The following is a 20,915-nucleotide window of genomic DNA, read 5'->3' as shown; positions in this document are numbered from 1 at the left end:
CAGTCCACATCTAAAGGAAATAAAAGAGATGAGTTTGTTCAGCCATGATTGCCTTGAATGGCAGGGCAGTCTTAAAGGGCTGAATGGCCTTCTCTTGTTCCTACGCCCCTAACAAGAGAGAACCAACAATTAAAAGAAGTAATTTTTGTTGGTAACCAAGCAAAAACACATCCTGAATGCAATATTGTGGGAGGGCTGCACTGTTAGATGTGCCACAGTTCAGGTAGAACATTAAACATTTGGCCCCTCAGGTGGACATAAAGGATCCCATGGCAGGCAAGTTATCACTAGTGCCATGTACAATATTTATTTCTCAACCAACATCACTATAAAACAGATTTGTGTTCATCATCACATCACTATTTTAGCAGTTTGCTGCACATAAATTGGCAGCTGTACTTCAACATTGACAATACATTAACAAATCATTTTGTTAGCTATAAAGGGCTTTGGCCATCCTGAGATCATGACAGTGTGAATATAAACCAACCATTTCTTGAATACAGACCAATGCAGTCTACCACCACTTTCTAGAGATGAGTTGGCTGCCTTTTGCTGTTACAAAGAGCCAGCTTGCAGTTATTAAACAGAAATATAAAATATAATGGAGTACATGCTACGAATAACAAGATAGCTGGCAAAGATGGCCACCCCTGAGCATGCACAGAGGTCAGCCTTCTCAATCTCATTCTCAAATGAAGACCATTTCAAATCAACACAACAGCCAAATACTGCAGATACCAAATTTCATTTGAATTTAACATTTGATAAATTCCTGCTGCATGCTGTAATGAAGGTGTCTGGTACATATTTCACTTGATGTCTTTGTGAATGCATGTTTTTTTGCACCACCTAGAGGTGGCACTTATATAATTAATTGCCATTGCATAATTGTCCTGCTCTATGTGACGGCATATGGAGTTAGGGCAGAGAGAAAAATACCTTTTACTTGACAGGCAGTCAGATTATAGGCAAGGCCACACTGTCCGATGAGCAGAGCCTTGGGAATGATACTTTCTTCTCCCTTCCATGTCTCCCAATGGGATGTGTTATAAGAAGGATTCTGGGGGAGAGGGCATTTTCTAATGACTGTTCTTGGCCTTAGAGTAATCTGATTAGCAAAAGAATCACCCAATGACTTATAATTAGAGCCCCATGGATTTCACTGAAATGTTTGCTAAATTTCACAGACACATCATTCTTCATTATTTCCTGTTGTGTCCTAGACTGGAATTATGAAGTAAATAATAGCACTCACTTCAATATCTAATGAGAATAGTAATTATTCTAAACATCTATCATTACACTCACCAAAAAGACTAACAATACAATATCTTCATCCACAGTGATAATTAAAAGATCCATTTTTCGCATTCTATGGACTTATGTTTCCAGCTTATTCAGTTCTCAAACAGTTGACTTTTATTAGTCGCCCTTGAATGACGTGATTTCTCAATTCAGTTTTGTCAACACTGCAACTCTTACTTAAAAAACTCACAATTGACAAATTACTGAAACAAGCCTTTCAGCTCAACTGGTCTGCACAGGCATTTTACGCTTCACACGAACCCTCTCCCAACCTTCTTCATCTCACCTCATATCTTTCTTTTCTCTCCCTTATGTATTTATCCAGCTTCCCTTTGAACCCATCTATGCAAAGAAACAAGCTCCATAATTTAAATCACAGACTGAGTGAAGTTCCTCCTGAATTCTCCATTGGATTTATTGGTGGCTTTCTTAAATTTATTACCTCCAATTTTTGACTGCACACCTCTTTCCCCTTTCTCAAGGGAGGAGAATCTCATGGGTCAGCTTTACTGATAAGCCATATGGGAATAAAGATTTTTCAGTTCTTGGTCTGTGTGGTATTAGCTGCTGTGCATTTAGATCAGAAGCATGTGTTGGATGACAGGGTATGGGTACAGTGAATTTCACTCATCTGGGTTCCCTCAGACCTGATGGGAGCAGGATTTTGGACCAGAAGGCAGCTTGTTATATTCGAGCTTCCTGTTGGGGAGGGAGGAGCCACAAAGAAATCTTGAACCAATTTGGCCTGGGCTCCCCTGAAAGGTTCCCTATAGCACTTAGCTGAACTCCAGGCTGCTACCCTGGCTTCCAGCTCCCACCATCCTGGCCAAATTGCAGGTCTGCGAGACTATTTTGAAACTGATGTGCAGCCAAGCCTTTTAATGTCCCTGGACTAATTGGGTTCGCTGCTCGAGATTGGGATTTTTGCCCACTTGAGGCTTGGTGACTGACTTCAGAGAATGCTCATGGAGTTCTCGGATGAGGTTCATAAGTTCTTCAGACCGTTAAGATTTTGATAAAGGTGGGGAGATGATAGGATATTCAGATCTGCTAGCGCTGTGCTGTAATTTAGGTACTGTACTTACCGTAATGTTACTGCATTATACTGCTACATATCCAAATGTAATTACAGGCAGCCTTTATGAGCTAACTGCTTCGTTTGTTTTTATGTATACATCTAACAAGCAGATTATCACCTTTGATTTTGACAGTACAAAGCCTTAAGTTTTAGATATTATCTATACATAATTCAAAAATCTTGTGTAGTGTGTGCACTTCAGTGACCTTACACACTGACATCATGAGGGTCCGGGCATAATTTTCCAAGAGCGTTATATGTGTACCATAAATGTCAGCTTTTAAATTGGCCTTTTGAGCCACAGGAGTGGGTGTAGTTGGTTGGGCATTTTGAACTGTCATCAACATCTGACGCAAACAGTGGGTGTGTCTTAAATTCTTGGGCATCTCCACAACATAGCCTGCTTAATCTCTTGCATCCATTATAAACATGGGGGTGAAAAACTAAGGCTGATTACTAATATGAATATAGCATGTCTTGGCTGAAAAGGGAGGCAGGTGTTATAAGATGCTGAGTATATAAAAAAACATAATTTATGGAGCTGACAAAATGGGGTTATTTTATATGCTGCAAGCCTCGTATACATGAGCTGCATCTACATGGAGTGTTTCACTGCCCAAGATGTTTCAATGAATTAGTTTGTGAAATATAGTCACTGTTGTAATATCAGAAATGCAAGAGAAAGTTTGCGTACAGCAAGTTCCAATGATCAGCAATGTGATTGCTATTAGACAGCCTGCTATCTGAAGTGATGTTGGTTGAGTGATTAATATTGGCCAGGACAACACCTATGCTCCATGAGACGAAAAGTAAAATATATCTACTACCATACTGTGTGAAATCAAACACTTAAAACAATGTATTACGAAGTTTTCTTTTATTGAAAAGAGACATTTTACAATTACAGCATTTAGTCTCCTTGCATTACTTTACAGTCTTTAACAGAGTACTGTACAGTTGACCCACAAAATCATAATACATACTGATATGGTCAATCATAACTCAGCCTAACAAACTCCACTGGCAAAATGCAGGCAACGTCACACAGCTTTCATTATTATTACAAACATATAAATAAAGCATCTAGTCATTGCAAAACATGAACTGCCAAATGAGGTAATATTAAAACTTAAACCATTCATTCTGATAGTGTCCATATTATATCTATTTACACTGAGATATGACTGCCAGCTAACAGCTCTTTACAGATACATTCCAGATTAGTGTAACAGCAGATAAACTGATTCCAGGTACAGTAATGACTGGCACAGTTTATAAAGCACGATTAGGAATACGTTTATATTTAGGCTTGGCACTCTTTAGGGATGCTCTCCCTAAACAAACCAGAAACACAGGAATTACAAAGCAGGAATGTGGCGAATACACACCTCATAATTCCAAAACAGTAATCCAAATAGGGCATTTAGATGACAACAAATTATTAAACTGACCAGATTATCAATTGTCACTGAGAAATACTTACTGTATATATACATGGCAGTGAATCTTTGCCAAAGTTCTTTTCACCACTTTAGTTCCATATGCTGTTGTCATTATGAGATGGAGGACCCAAAGGATGTTGGATTGATACTGTGTCTTATGAAGTTGTGTTAGATTTATGATTTAAGATCGGAACAGATTGAAGCAGTGACCTAACAGTGGTATGGCAGCAATGATTCAGGACTTGGAGGAATGTTACAGCAATGGTTTGGGATTTGGAGGGGCATTAAAACAATAATTCAGGATTTGGAGGAGTATTGCTGCGTAACGATTTGGGATTAGTGAAATATTGGAGCAAGGACTTGGGATTTGGGGGAGTGTTACAGTAATGACTCAGATATGCAGGAGTGTTAGAGAAGTGATTCAGGTCTCACATGAGTATGAGAGCAATGATTCAGGAGAAGAAAATGCTTACTACTTATTACACATAATCTATGGTTTGTTAGATCTGTGACATAGAATCTGAAGGTGTTATCTGATCTTTGATGCACATTCTACAGTAATAACTTTTTTTTAAAAAAGATGAATGAATTGCGGAAAAGCAAATTCCCTTGTATGTTTTATTTTGTTGTTGTCAAGGCAAGTAAAACTGTCAGTTTTAACACAAGAGCATCACCTTAGCACAATGACAAACTGGATACTAAATGCACTTAGATGCACATGACTGCTGAAAGTGAAGGATCTCTGTCAACACGTTTTGGGTGGTGTGTGAATCCTGTGACTTTTCCAAACAGAATTGTGCGTGTTTGTTTGTCAGACCAGAGGGAAATTAGAGGAAACACAAAGGTTCTCGTGCCTGTGGAAATCCAGCAGGGATTTTAGTAGGACATTTTAATTAATGTCAGTGCACCAGATAAAACGCTGCACAATTCAGTCCAACTTGCCAAGCTGTGTTTGAGCAACACATGTATACCAGGATTCAAATCAGTGGCTCAGTGGTGAGTAGATAGCTGCCAGAGATCTTTAGCCCCTTTCCCGTCTTTCTAAAATCCATGATCAATAGTCTTTATGACGATTTTACCCAGCTGTGAGTGAAACTAACCTGTCATGGTCTCCACAAAACCTGCCAATCTACGACAGAGGAGATTGGAAAAATGTACATGATATATGAAATGAATATTTCTGATTGTACTGATGGCGCCCGCACCTCTGTGACACTTTTCATCAATTGGACGGGAATGCAACATGGTGCCTCCTTCAACACCTTTTTTTGCCAAGCAGTAGATTTGTAATTGGGGCATGCACCATAGGCATGAATCAACATTGTGCTTCATAATACTCAGACTTGATTCGGTACATTAAAATTTTGAAGGCCAGAGCAACTTGACCCTCAGATTTACCAGTGGAATCACACTGTAGTCACTGAAAACTGCCAAGCCTAAGTATTCATTATTCAAATGGTGGGGGGATGTAAAATCGATTTCTGTAGTGTAGTGATGTCGATGACCATTTTGAAGGAAGTTTAAGTCTGTTAGAGGGAGCTGAATTCTTCTGATTAAATAGGTCTTCACCAGGGATCTGTCACACAGAATACGCAAGGAAGTACTAGAAAAATGCATCCTATTTGGACTCAATGCTGGAGTGTAGAATGGAGTTTTAAACTGTGCATTAATGGCCATTATTATCCAAATTACTCAATTTCTACCCCATCCTCACAGCGTCACTCCCTCCCAAAAAAAGCAAATGACAAGCAGCTAACAACTCATGGACTGGATCAGCCATTTTCCAGAGAAAAGAACTGCCATCAGGGTTTTCAAATCACCCCCTTTCCCTCCCTGCAAAATAAAAGTCAAAAATCCCGATGGAACGAACAAAATTATGTACAACATATAAATATTATAGCATCAGAGTTTACATCATACTTACAAACAGGACAGAAAATTCTTTCAGGAAACGTTTCCTTGGACAAGAGAACCATCCTACACACTGCGGATGATGCTGCCAGTGGTAATGCAGGTCAGAGGGGAAGTATGATAGTGGCTGAGAAAGGAGGCAAAGACTAAGCAATTTCCTTTCTTTTCTTCATTTGGACGCACTAAATAATGCTTACAGCCTTTTAATTCTTTACAGCACAGCACCTGACATTCAAAAACCAGCAGTCTCTGCATTTACTTAACAGATTACATCTAAGCAGAGCATTAGTGCGTGTGTGTGTGCGTGCGTGCGTGTTAGGGGGGTCATTTAAAGGGGAGGAGGGCAACAGCTGGGTGAGTAAAGGACCCCATTTCTTTCTTTTCAATAGGATGAGGACCAAAAATTAAATACACACTAAATTACGGCAGTGAATTTAGGAAGGAGGGCTCAAAGGACTGGAAGGAACGTAACTGAGATACTGTGCTTCTTGAGAGAATATTACAATCACATCCAAGCAGTCATTGAACCGTGCCATGTAACTACCTCCTCAGCTAATATGCTTTTCTCTATTATGACTAATCATGTTCTATTAAACAGTGGTAATGCTGGAAGAACTGAACTATACAAGTGTAATGAAGCCAGTATTCTCCCCGGACAGATTAGCCACAACTGATTTGACACATACCATCATAGGAGCTTCAAACCTGACAAACTCTGTGCTCTCAGCTGATTTATGTCAGCAAGGGCCCTCCACAGAAGAGCTGAATCAACCTGTTTGGTAGAGGTGAAATGTACTGACAGCTAATTGTCAATGCCTGAACGTTCCAATTTCCCTTGTCTGCATTCACAAATTGGCCCAGTGAGGTAAAAGCACAAAGCTCTCACCCTTACCACTGGTCTTTCTTCACTCGGACAATTCCTGATCCTTCCAAATCTTTATCTCTCTTTTGACGGCACAGAACCTCGTCTCATTTGTGTAATGAGCTGCTCTGTGACTGGGCATCTTCTTTACCCCGTTTCTCTGGCTTTACGTGGTGTTACGCTGCTTTGAGAACTTAATCAGGAGTGGAATGAGGTTTCACAGATACGAGGCTGTAAAGGGAGAGGTTCAGTGCTGCTCTCTAAACACAAGAGTCTGATGCACTCTTCTTCAAATAACAGTGGGCAGTTTGGTGTCCATCCTTCCGTTGTTGTTGCTGTTGTTGCGGTTGTTGCTCTTGCGGGACAAGTTGGGAGTCGCCACCAGGATGAAGTGTTCCTCAGGGCACCCATACTGCAGTAGGATGTCGCTGCACTCTTGACTCATTGCTTGTCTGGCATAGGCCAGCGCAGTGTTTCCATGGGCATCACGTGCCATTATGTCAACTCCGTACTGCAAGACAAAAGATAGAACATAATAACAGCAAGATGCATTCCAGCTCCTAGAGCCTGTTCCGCCCATTCCATGAGATCAATGTCAATATTTCAACTCCATTTACCCACATTGGATATCCCTTATCCCTTAATAGGCCATACCCAACAAAAATTCACTGTGCTTGGTTTAAAAATTTTCCATTTCACCTTCAGTTTCAACAGATTTTCCATGGGTCAGTTCTCGATTTCTACTCCTCTTTGTGTGAAGAACTTTTTCTGAACATCATCTCCAATGACCTAACTCCAATTTTAGGCTGTATTCTAAGTTAGATTTAGATCAGTTCTGTTATAATTTTGTTTTTAATTATGTCTGTAGCTGCACGTCCACCCTGCTAACAATGTCAATCCTAAGCACAATTTTCTTTTTCAGAACAGTTCGGATGGCTAGTCAAAGCCTCTGCTATCTCTTCCCTAGCTTTCCACTTGCAGCTGTCAGGTTCCAGAGACTCCTTTACCTTATAGGTTTGATTCAAGGCTTTAGTATTATCTTTCTTCCAATACATGTTCCACACCCAGCTCTGATGCTGAACTTCAAACTTCACTTCCTCTGTGGTAACTAAGGGAAGTTACTTATAACCTTAACCATTTCCATGCTCTCTGTCCACTGAACCACTACTTTACGTGATAATTACTTTTAATCAAGTTGGAATTTACTTCATTTGTTTTCTGCCCATCTCTTACTTAAATCAATCTGACTCTCAAGATTCTTGTATTTCTATAGAATACTTCACAACCTCAGAATATTGCAAAGTCCTTTACAGTCAGTGAAACGTAGCTACTGCTGTAGGAGAAGAGATTTATGTATTTGTTTGTTTTCCCCTCCATTTGATTTAGACCTTGCTATCTCACTGCTTCAATTATTTCAGTCTGTTATTGGGACTGTGGGGTCTATGATGGTGAGATGAGAGGGAGATGAAAAGGAGTGACAATGCTTTCTAGTCCGTTTTGGGGATGTGGGGTGAACAGTGCTGTCGAGGCTCTTGAGTGGCAGGGGAATTGGGGGAGGGCAAGTGCATGGGAGTTGTTGCTCAAACTGTCACCGTTTCCAAATGCCTCTTTCGACAATACAGGACAAAAGCCATCCCAATGCCAAGAAATCAGAGCATGGGACAACCACTCAATTCTGAGATAGTCCCATAAAATCCATGGCAGCTGGTTACTTTGGATTCTCAATAAAATTATATCATGATCACAGCTTTCCAAATGTTTAAGTCATAAACTTGCTCCACCTTATTACCAAAGAATCAAACTGCTTTCTTTTCTTGCCACAGTAGCAACAGACTGCATGTGAAGACAGGAATGAACACACTGGAAAACGATGGCTCCTGTCAAAACATTTCAGATCACTCCACCTTGATGTTGCCAGGGTGCATAATTGATTTATCATCAGAACTCTGACAACTACTTCCAGCATTGATTTTTTGGTCTCTATCCAATGGTACAAGACAGTTGAAACAGGATACAATTGAGACATGGGCCTACAGTTATCTCCTATTTAAAGTTCAGGATGAGGCATGGATTCAATACAATCCGCCTCATTCTCACTTCACAACTGGAAATGGTAAATATGATTAAATGGTCAGTTCACAACCTGTTGGCCCCCATCCTCACTGTGAGTTAACTAGGCAAAGAGAACTTGGTTCATGTCATTTCCTGGAGTTTACTTTCAATGTTGGCCCCCTGAATTACAATGACGTGTTAAATTTGCCAACTCTGATCGAACATATTTCTGGAAATGCTACCAAATGACCTCCCACCTTCAATTATTCTCTCAAACTCTAGTCTCTTCTCCTTTAAGAAGCTCTTAAATACTTTTGGTACCCCTTAATAATGTCTCATCTCTTCCTTCATAACAGATCCAATGGAGCCTGCACAAATTTACTATTTTCAAGGTGTTACACATTTCCGAGTTCCGGATGTTGATGTTCTTGTCAAGTGGGAAAAAGATGAGCCAGGGTTCAGCTGATTATCATTCACCTCTAAGTGGAAGCTGGGTGTCAGGTTAAGATAGCAGTATTCTAGACTGTGATGCCTCCAGGAATTCCAGGCTGGAGGAGCAAGAGCCCATGGACTGACAGGAAAAGAGGGGAGTCAAGTGGAAGGAAACTCATGCAATGCTCCCTCTGATTTCAGCCAGAGGTAGCACACTCATTGAAAAGTCAGAAGGCTGCTGATTCAAATCACTCTCCACGCTAGTACTGGAAGAGGGTTGCAGAGCTTGTTGATGAAAGCTTAAAACTCGGTTGCCTTCTCAGGTGGATCTTTTTATTTTGAAGAGAAGCAGTGAAGTCCTCCCCACCATCCTGGTCAATATTCATTCCTCAACCAACAGCAATAAGGCAGTATATCAAGTTATTTAGCTCATTGATCTCTGGATCCTTGCGGGTCCTTGCCTTGTAACACTTGAAAGATACTTCACTGGGATGCCCTCAAGTTGCAAATGGTGCTACAGAAATGCAAGGCTGTCTTTTATATTGAATTGTCACATTCACTTACCCAGATCAAAAGCTGGGTGAGGACAACGTTCCCTTTCCTACAGGCCAAGTGAAGGGACGTGCGTCCATCCCCCTCTCCATAAGTCTCATTTACTTCATCCTTGGAGCCGTGGGCCAGAAGTAAGATGACAGCTCGTAAGTTCTCCTCGGCTGTAGCACGTAGCAGCTGTTGTCCCAGGGGAATGTCCGAACATGGTGGCGGAACCAGGAACAGTTTCTGTTCATACTTAGCACGGATCCAACGTTCCTTCTCTTCCCTGTGTGTTGCAGAAAACAAACACCAAGTCTTAATGCTTTATCGAGTACATTTACACAATGTATACTGTACAGCACACCTACTACTGATAATACTGTGGCTGTAGCACACATAACCTCCAAGGTGCAACTTACCAACATCCCTTCAACAACATCTTCCAAACCCACGACCTCTGCCACCTGAAAGGATAAAGTCAGGTGATGCATGGGGAACCACCACTTGCAGGGTGCCCTCTAGGTCACACTCCACGCCGATTTTGAAACATATTGCTGGTCTTCCATTGTTGCTGGGTCAAAATGTTGGAACTTGCTGTAGTACCCTCACTACATGCAGCAGCTCAGGATGACCCACTGCATCTTCTCAGGGGCAATTTGTGATTGGCAATAAATGTGATGCCCATACCCAAGAATGAATAAATTTAAAAAGTGGAAAAATGTAGAAGATCACATTGGGACGATACCTAATGTCAATTTAATCTATTGCTGAAGTTTTACAGGTAACGAACTGTTAATACAATAATGAATTTGATGAGCAATTCTTTTCCACATATTATACATTCATCTACTTATCTTGTGTCTATATCACTGAAGGTAAAGTTACAAATCACTGTTCTGACTGGCTTAGGCTAATCAACCTTGAGGGGCCATGGTTTCTTGGCAGAAAAGGCACCATGCCCGTGATTAGAGATGACGTGAAACATGGAAATGTAGTAAACAGTGGGGAAAACAGACAGCTCCAGGGATGAAAAGCTGGAGAAACTGAAGTGGTATCCTTAGAGCAGAGAAGGTGATTGCAAGATTTGTTCAAAAGCTTGAAGCCTTTTGACAGAGTTTCCAGTGGCAAAAGGGTCAGTAGTCAGATATAATCGGTAAAGAACCAGAGGTGACATACCGAGATTAATTTTTCCAAAGTTGATCTGGAATGCATTACCTGAAAGGGTGACAGAAGCACGTTCTGTAATCATTTTCAAAATGAAACTGGACAAATATTGCAAGGGGAAAAAAATTGCAGAAAGGGCAGGGGAGGGTGTGTGCATGAGATGCAGTAACTAACTTGCATTAACTTGACAGCTGAATGACTTATTCCTGCTTCCATGAACAGCCCTCCCCCACGTCATTACAACATATGGTGATTCACTGGTGTAGTCGGGAGAAGTGTTTCCAGCATAGGAAGGAAAAAAATCAGAGTAAAAATTGACAGAAGGCTTAGGAACATCCTGATGTCCAGTGACTCTTTGACAGAAGCTTAGAAATGAAGTGTTTTCTGTTTATGCCTAGGGGGATGTTAACAGGAGATTGAAAATTAAAGAGGATGCTGTTGTTTTACCCATTGGAATCCAGGAAGCTTTGCTTTGGGTTTGGAACGGATGGAAACTGACTTTGCGATGACCCTAACGGCTACAATCTGTTTGCTCTCGCGTGGCAAGGTAAAACAGGATTTGTACTGAGAGCATCTAAGGGCCTGTTTACACTCTTATCGTAATCTAGTTTGGTGTTCATTCTAATCTGAATCAAAATGCAAAGGTAAATAGATTAACTGGATTAGATGCGCATCATTTCCTGGTGGGTTGGAATGACATTTCAGTGACCTTAGGTTCACCTGGATCCCTCAAACAGCCCCAGTTTAACAGCTCCTTCCCTTTGTCTTGCTCTGCCTAACAGTTCATATAACAAAAAGCAGAGCAACACAGTGACTCCTGATGCAATGGGTCAAATTAGCAACCTCTTGCAACAGGAGCACGGACATAAAACATTTTTTAGTATATGGTGTTTCTGTTTTGGTATGCCGTAGGAGTTATTTCCTGGTGCTTGCAATGCGGTTAGATAACTACACAGAACTTACAGCACAGAGAGGCCATTTGGCCCAACTGGTCCATGCTGCTTTTTCATCATGATGTTCTTCATCAGCCTCCTCCCACTATTCACTTCAGTTTATCAGCCTATACTTTTTCACCTTCATGCATCTATTTAGCTTTACCCTAAATGCATCTGGGCCTAGAATTTTTCTGACATTTTTCAAAATACTGCCATGGGAACTTTTATATTCATCTGTGAGGGCTAACATGGTCTTGGTCTATTGTCTCTTTTGAAAGATGGTACTTCTGAAAGTGTAGCACTCCCTTCGTATTGCAATGGGAATATGTGTCAAGATTTTGTGCTTACGTTTTTGGAGTAGAACTCAAAGTCATAGGCACCTGGCCCATAAAAACACAGAAACATAGGCTCAGAGTTGACAGTGCTACCAACTGATCTACGATTAACATCAAACCTCCTATAGCAAATAGTCTTCAAAAGTTCTCACCTGTGAAAGGTGCTATATAAATGCAACTTTTATTTTTTTCTCTAATAGCTGAAATAGGCTTCTTAATCTCCATGACATGATCACAACCTTAAAACCTTTTATATCTGTTACTTTGCTATTGTGATAACAGTCTTTCCGAATGTAAATATGTAGAGACAGAGGCAAATTTCAGAAACATGATTTGTAAAAGACCTATAAAAATAATAATATCCTTGTACCTGGGTACAATAATACATAGGATCACTCCTGTTCTTAGAGACAAAAAGAGCTGTATGGAGAGCGTCATATAGGTGGAGTGTGTTCCGTACAGACACAGTGCCATGTACAGAGAGAGAGAAAGAGAGAGCGCCATAGAAAGAATGCCATATAGAGAGAGAAAGTGACAGAGAGAATCAATTAGTATAGCAAGACAGACTTTCAGTCAGCACAGAGGTAGCATAACAAAATTTCATGTCTCTTGGTAGCCGTCCAAACCCCCTAAATTTGATGGAGGGCTTTTAATCAGACAAGAGATTAGCAGTTGGGGACTCTGTAACCTTACTCCCTCCACCTCAAATTGATCCCTGATGACCAGACCTGTGGATGATCTTCCTGCCTTGCCACCAATTGAGCACTCTCAGTGAGTAATTCATAGTTTCATCCCACTGCAGTCAATTCAGAGACAGAGTGAGCAACGGTCAATGGGTAGAGAGACAGGGTGAGCCACAGTTAAGCAGTATGCAGTGAGTTTACAGTGAAGAAGGAATTGGAAGGCACCTGGTAGAATATTGTGTATCTTAAGATTGGAAAGTCCCGGCAGAAACCTGAGGAATGGAGAAGAAATTAAGTATATCCTTTGGGTTTTTCTCTGCTAATTTCCAGTCTTCAGATGAACCATGTGTGTGACTAATCACAGACATGGCAGATATATTATGATACTTAAGTATTTTGGCCATCAATGCAGCCTTTAGAAACTGAATTAGCAGGAAGAAATTTGAGGCCGGCTCAACACATTTTTCCTGCAGCCTGATTTTGTATCCTAGAATATACCCAAACCTGCCCAGCTCACCTAGCCAAATCTTCATCTGCAATTACTATACAAATCTGTAGCTGAAACAACAGCTTTTACTGGAACATAACTTACTAAAATAAATGCAAAGTAGAAACTGAAAATGCTGGGAATACTCAGCCTGTCAGGCAGTATTGAATAAAACATAATTGTCTGAAAAAAGATTTTAAGAAGTGCAGATATTCATGGAAAAATTAACTTGGAAACTCCAAACTATGTGTAATGTTCAGCTGGAAAACTACAAAAAGTTGAGTAATTTTTCCAAAAGCATTATGGACCAACACCAAGTTGATGTTCTTGACTGTTAGGAATTGGATGCAAATTTTTTGTTTGTGGGGGTATACACATCCGGGCAACAAAAAGGAGAGTGGGCTGTTGGGCTAAGTAAACATTTATTGTTGATGTCTTATCAAAGCTCCATTGTGACCTGTCACCAAAGGCCGTTGTTTCATGTCCTGGTTTTCAATGCACTTGGCAGATTAAGCTGTTGTCATCCAAATATTACACAGAGGCCCAATTCCTCTACTTAAATGGTAAGCGGTTTTCCTTTGAAAATAAAAAAAAATCGCATGATATAATGAAGTTTGGCTCAAGGAGCTTTCTTTAGTATGTAAATAATACCTGATGTGGTGTACAAAGCAAGAAAGCCATGGTATGATCCAGGTTCATCACTATTTAGTATTGAGTCAACTGACCATACTTACCAGCAGCTTGAGTGGATTATATATAACGTAGATTTACAGATTACACAGCACATCATTCAGCTCAATCAGTGTCAGGTGAAGTTTATGCTCAACACAGTTTTTGCATTCCACTGGTGTATCCTACTATTTCTCTCTTATTCAAGTGCTTATCAAGTTTCCCCTCTAATCCATTTATCCTATTCACTTAGAATTTAAACAATAAGAAGCAGGAATAGGATAATCAAAAAATACTGATATGGTTGTGGCTTTAAGGTCACTTTCCTGCCTGAACCTGACAACCATCAAAAATCATCTCTGCTTGAATATATTCAGGGACTCAGCCTGCACTGCTCACTGGGGAGACAAGTCCAATGATTAATAACTACAGCAACTTCTTCTGGAAGGTTTCACATTCTTGCTACTATTTGGGTTTCTTTATGATGAATATAAAGTTGAATTGCTCTTTTGTTCCATTTGCATTATTAAAGTGGCATCCAAAAAAGTAGCTGACTGCCAGATGGAATGGTTTTGGCCACATGCGGCTGTGTGGACACCATGAATTGTGGCTGTTCTCCATTTTAAAATGGCAAACTGTATTTGGCAGTCAACTGTTGCCAAACAATGGAGAGTGAGATGGATGGTCCAGGGAGCAGGTGAGACTGTGAATGGGGACTGATCCTTTCCCAGAAGAACCCCTCCAGTAGTCATCAACTTAAGTTGTAGAAGGATACAGCACAGAAGGTGAACGTATGCTCATCATGTCTGTGATGGCCGTTTGAAAGAACTATCAAATTCAATTAGCCCCAATCTTGCAACTCCTTCATTGCCTTGTAAAATTTCCTCTCAAGTATCTAGTTCTGTTCCGAGTTGTTACTGAATCCACTTGCACTACCTTTTGAGTCATGGCATTCCAGAAGAGTGTTTGGAGGATTCCAGGTTCTGGCAAAGGTTTAAAATTGAAAAAAAAATGCAGCCTAAACTACCCCACTGCTGCCTGGCAGGAAAAGTCATTCTGGTTATTCTGTTACTGGATGCAAATTAGCTGCAAATTTCAGATAACATGATGGTTTGGAACTTTTAGCTTTTCCACCTAAAATTTAACTAATAAAATATTGGCTATAGCTGCAGCTGGCATCTTGATAAGTTCATTGCCCACAGTCATTATTCCTGTTCATCTACTGAATAATATGGAACTTACAGCACAGATTACAGGCCATTCAGCCCAACTGTGTTTATGTTTCACACAACTCTCCTGCCACTCCCTTCAACTGTTTATGCACTGTCAAATCCTCATAATTTTCAGTACCTCTATTAAATAACCTCAGAGTTTTTTTGTCATTTAAATCCTATTATTTAAATAAATCTGGAATAAAAAGCAGTTATGTTGGCTAGGAAGCTACAGGACTTTTGTCAAATCCCACCAGGTTTGTTTGTGATCTTTAGGGAAGGAAACCTGCCATCCTTATCTGGTCTGGCTTATGTGACATTCCAGATTGAGACCAAAGCGGTTCTCTTCTGAATGATTTGGAGGAGTCGCAGTTTGATTGAAGGGGCTGTGGCCACTTCTGGGACAGCAGAAAAATCTGGGAGGACAAACATCACTGTATGTGCCAGAACCTAGGCAAGTTGGGGGTTCTCATCAAGGACAATCAAACAGGCCTTTACAAGATGGTCAGAGGGGAGACACATTGAGTCCACCAGTGGGGTCTTCCACTACCAAGCAAGAAGGACCTCTTTCTCCCAAGAAGCTTGGAGATTAGGAGAAAAATAAACTGAATGCCGCAGATCCTGCGACAGGTCCTAGTTCATGTCCCAGTGATGGTGGGTTGTGTTCATAGCATAGCCCAGTTATGGGCCTCAACTGGCCAAGGGGCAGGGAAGGCTAACTTTGACTTCACCTGTCCTGGATTTACTTGGGTGGAGTCAGGAAGGTGATGGGCTATTTGCCTTGCACCCCCATCTGATTAAATATCCCCTCCCTAGCTTCCCAAACCATTCCATGTGTGGGTGGGGTGGCATTAAATTCGACCCACTGAGTGGAATAAGTGAATCAATTGTCCATATGGCAGAAGCCAGTATTGTGCCCTAACCACTGCTGTAAACGACTGCAGGTAACTTGGCAAAACCTTGAACTGAGTTTGTGAAATTCACAGCCTACAAAGGCAGTAGTTTTCAAGGTGTTGGCTGTGGCTCAGTGGGAAACACAAGAACTGCTATATAGGGTGGCTGTGGGTTTAAGCGCCAGGGAGTTGAGCACAAAATATACTCCAGAGCAGTTCTGAGGGGGTGCTGCACTGTCTCAGCTGTCTTTTTTTCGGGTGAGACAAATTAAACAAAGTTCCCCTACCCTCTCACATGGATGTAAAAAACTCTGTTGAGTTATTTTGAAGAGCTGCATAGGAGTTATTGCAATGTCCTGGAAAATATTTACCCCGCAACAAACATACACCATAAAACTGGTTATCTGGTTATTTTTCTCTTTGCTGGTTAATGGAACTTCTATGCACATATTGGCTGCTGCGTTTCCAATATCACAACTGTGATTGCATTTGAAAAGTGGCTTCGGTCTCTGTAAAGAGCTTAGGGATGTCCTAATGTTGTGAAAGGTTATTGGTGCTCTTGCTGCAATTGTATAGGGCCCTAGTGAGACAACACCTGAAGCACTGTATGCAGTTTTAGGTCTCCTTACCTGAGGAAGCATATTCTGGCTATGGAGCGAGTGCAACAAAGTTTTGGCAGACTGATTCCTCGGATGGCAGGACTGACACATGAAGACAGACCTGATCAATTAGGTCTACTTTCACTGGAATTTAGAAGAATTACTTGGGAATCAAATAGAAACCTATATAATTCTAACAGAACTATACTGGGTAAATTCAAAATAATGTTCCCGATGACCAGGGAGTCCATAACTATGGATTATAGTTTAAGGATACTGGATAGGCCATTTAGAATGCAGTTGAGGGGAATTATTTTCACGCAGAGTGTGGTAAGCTTGTGTAATTCTCTGCTACAGAAAACAATTGAGGCCAAAACACTGAATGTCTTGAAGAAAGAGTTAGACATATTTCTTAAGACTACAAGGATTAAAGGGTATGAGGAGAAACTGGAAACAGGTTACTGAGTTGCATGATCAGCCATGACAATACCAAATTGCAAAGCAGGCTTGCAGGGCCAAATGGCCCATTCTTTCTCCCGTTTTCTGTTATATTTACAATAACAGAATAATTTAATATGCTTTCTATGAAATTGGCTTTCAGGATTTTTTATTTATGGGATCATGCTTTGCAATGCAGTGGCCTAAATTTTACATATATCACCAAACACATTGGGAGTAGCAGTAGGCCATTTAACCCCTTCAGCTTTCTGTGCAACTTGATAAGACCACAATCGATCTGGTTGTGGCCTCAACTCTACTTTCCAGTCTACCTCAATACCATTGACTCCCTTGTCAATCAATAAGCTATCTAACTTAACCTTAAAAATATTCATTGACACTGCCATCACTGCCATTTGTGGGAGATAAGTCCACAGACTAATGACCTGAAAAAAAACACAGGGCAGGACTGGCACAGGTAATGGTAGGGTCTTTGTAAAAAGATTTACAAGGATGTTACCAAGATTGGAAGGTATGAGTTATAAGGAGAGGCCGGTTAAGCTGGGACATTTTTTCCATGGAGGTTGAGGGGTGACCTCAGAGAGGTTTATAAAATCATGAAGGGGATAGATAAGGTGAATAGCCAAGGTCTTTTCCCCAGGGTAGGGGAGTCCAAAACTAGGGGTCATAGGTTTAAGGTGAAAGATTTAGAAGGGGCCTGAAGGGCAACTTTTCACATGGGGTGGTGCGTATATGGAACAAGCTGCCAGAGGAAGTGGCAGAGGTGGGTACAATTACAATATTTAGAAGGCAAATTAGACAAGTACATGGATAGGAAAGGTTTAGACACATATAGGCCAAGTGCAGAAAAATGGCATTAACTCAGTTTAGTAAACCTGGTCAGTATGGATGAGTTGGGCTGAAGGGTCTGTATGACTCTACGACCTCTGAAAGAAAAAAAAATCCTTAAACTCCATCTTAAATAGGAGACCCCTATTTTTACGCTGTGTCCCCTAGATCTAGTCTCTCCCACAAAGGGGGGAAACAACCCCTCAATATGTTATATATTTCAGTCAGATCACCTCTCATTTTTCTAAACTTCAACGGATACAGGCCCATTCTGTTCCAACTTTCAGTAAGGTTGCAGTGGTATTTCCAAAACAATTTGTGGAAAAAAATAAAAAAAAAATTGCAAGAAAACATGAAGGCTTCTGAGCACAAGTTATGTTCAATGTAAATTGAGCCCCTGCGATGTTTACAGTTAATTTAAGAAAAAAGACCCTGGAAATCAGACCTGGACACAATCCTGGCTACTTCCCCAAAGTGAATTAATCACCATGGCAAGTTTGGAACCCTTCGAAAAAAATCTTCCCGTTAACAGTATTTCTTTTGGCAAAGGGACACAAACATTTTAACACATACAATTTTAAAAAAAAACAAGAAACTAAAATTTTATACCATTGTAACTTGTAAATGCATCTGTATACGAGTTGTTAAAGCCAGTTCTTTACAACTGGGTTACTTGCAGGTAAGTTAATGTGCTTTTTTGCATGACAAACCTATTTTCAGCTGTATTCTTCAAACTGCACTAAGCTCCTTACTTTTAAATATGTCAAGAAGCATCTCGTTTGTAAATTCCAATGCTAAATGCTGCTCAATCATGCTGTTTGATGGAAGACTATAGGCTCAGTTTTAGGCAAATGAGTTTGAATTGAAAAAGTCACTTTTCAAAACTAATTGCTGAAATTTTGAACACAGTCCGTAGCAGATTTACTAAATACACCCAATGTGAATATGATTGGCTCGTGGCTTTGCTTACAAAAATTAAACCAAAATGACATCTCATATGGCATCTGAAAGCCAGGGGCTGTTTTATCTAAAAAAGACAAAGGCTGATATCTGATAGAGTTGCTATTCAAATGATGAGCAAGTCTACACAGAGAGAGGATGATTCCACGAATGGAGGAATCTAATACTGGGGGCTGCAAAAATAAGGTAGTTGCTTACCAAACTGCAGCAATGAAGCAACAGTTGCAACGTAGTCATGGTCATGTAATCCAGTGACCAAGACAACTGATCAGGAGAGTTCAAATCCTACTACAGGAAGATGGGGAATTCAGAAACAAAAGGATTGCACTCAAGGAGCACCTTCTGAAGCCACAGGGTGTCCCAAAACACGATATAGCTAATGGAGTATCTTCAAACTGTAGTCACTGTTGTTATTTAGGAAATGTGGCAATCCATTTGAACAATGCAAGCTCCTACAAGCAGGGGTGAGATAATTATCAGATAATCTAATTTAGTGATGTCAATTTTTATTCTCGGTCAACCAAGATCTTAGGGCAAACATGCATTCTTCTTCGAAATAGCATTGTGGGATCTTTTACATCCACCCGAGGGGCAGATGGTCCTGGGAACCCCTAAAACAAGTGGATTAGGGCCTGATTGGATTTAGATTATGGTGGGAGTCCTTGAAGTGGCCACGGCTGGGCTTCGATAAGCTCCCAAGCTACTGGACACAGCCACTGGTGCAGCCATTAAATCCAATCCAATGTTTGAGTCTACAAAAATTAATGGCCACCAGGATTAGGAACCGGAGACCTGTCAATGCCGGGGAACCACATCATGCAGATTCAAAAACTGAAAAGAGATAATGGTAGACTGGACTGGGATTATGACTGTCCCTCCAGCAGAGAAGACTAAGGTTAGACTCAATAGGAGTATTCAAAACAATAAGAGGGTTCAATAAAATAAATCAGGAGAAACGGTTTCCATTTGCAGATGATTCATAATCAGATTTGATAGGTTTTGAAAATGTAGAGGCTACATGAACAGATTTTTTAAGACTGAATTGTTTCGAACTGGAATGCAATGTTGGAAAAGGTGTTAAAAACAGATGCAACAGTAACTTTCAAAGGGAAATTAGAGGAATAAAAAGGTAAAAGCTTCAGGGTTTTTTGGGTAAAGAACATGGCAGTAAGACTAATTGGGCAGCGTATGACTAATTGGACAGCTCTTTCAACGAGATGTCACAGGCATGATGGAGAAAGTGGTATCCTTTTGTGCTGTAAAATTCCATTACATTAATAGGCTTTACAGCAGAGTGCCAGCAGATCACTAGTAACTCTAATATTTTGTACTTAGGGTTAAAAGAAAATGATGTCTATACTTCAAGCAATAAATCCAACTATTTCCTGATGGAAATGAATAATGCTGTGGCTAATTCTGCAGTGTTACATCTTAGCCTCCCTTTGCTACCACGATCCAAACATCATCTAAACTGCTCAAGTTAGTCTGACTGCTGGTGCTGTAGATGGTGCTATCTTGAGTTGGCCCTCCCAACGAGGGGTTAACAGGCATTGATTTGACTTGTTCCAACCTCTAACCTTGCATAAAAGGCCCTTGGCTGTGGTTTAATTAAAAGTAAACTTCTGGTGTACGTCAGCACTGTTGACTTGTAGCGTCACACAAACCGCTGTATGCGACCCGAGAGGCTGACCCATCACTTTAGCACTTTCTTATCTCCATAATAATCATGAAGAATAAAACCTTTTGCCACACCACCACCTCCCATCTCAAACCCCAAAACAGACCATTTTCTTTAAATGGTAACCTCTGACATTAGCACAGCATCCAGGAGAAGATGAAACAAAAAGCACACCAACAAAAGTTCACTTGATTCCCAGAGTGTCACTGTGCCCCATGTGATTGACAGGACACTACGACACAATGAAAGGACCGGGACAGCTCACACCGTGCAATTGGGATACTGTCCCCTCGCGCTTTCTGCTTCTCAGGAATGCTGAGTAACTTGGTCAATGCACAACACATGACGACATTGCCTATAATCACCCAAACGAATGGTGAGGGAGTGGGGATAAA

General features: G+C 40.7%; 1 protein-coding gene across 4 annotated transcripts in view; it reads right to left on the bottom strand.

Annotated features, from left to right (window-relative positions):
• Positions 1-3,246: 3,246 nt before the first annotated feature.
• Positions 3,247-20,915, bottom strand: part of agap1 (ArfGAP with GTPase domain, ankyrin repeat and PH domain 1) — a 671,134-nt gene continuing 653,465 nt past the window's right edge. For all 4 annotated transcript variants that reach the window (XM_048599132.1, XM_048599133.1, XM_048599130.1 and 1 more), the window contains 2 exons: positions 9,650-9,905; positions 3,247-7,112 (listed from right to left, as the gene is read on the bottom strand). In XM_048599132.1, the coding sequence (XP_048455089.1) occupies positions 6,891-7,112; positions 9,650-9,905 (478 nt within the window). In that variant the 3' untranslated portion in view covers positions 3,247-6,890. The remainder of the gene's footprint in view (positions 7,113-9,649; positions 9,906-20,915) is intronic.

The sequence above is a fragment of the Rhincodon typus genome, chromosome 7 (genome assembly GCF_021869965.1).
Source record: "Rhincodon typus isolate 14 chromosome 7, sRhiTyp1.1, whole genome shotgun sequence".
NCBI classification, from domain to species: domain Eukaryota; kingdom Metazoa; phylum Chordata; class Chondrichthyes; order Orectolobiformes; family Rhincodontidae; genus Rhincodon; species Rhincodon typus.
This window is presented reverse-complemented; position numbering and strand designations above follow the sequence as displayed.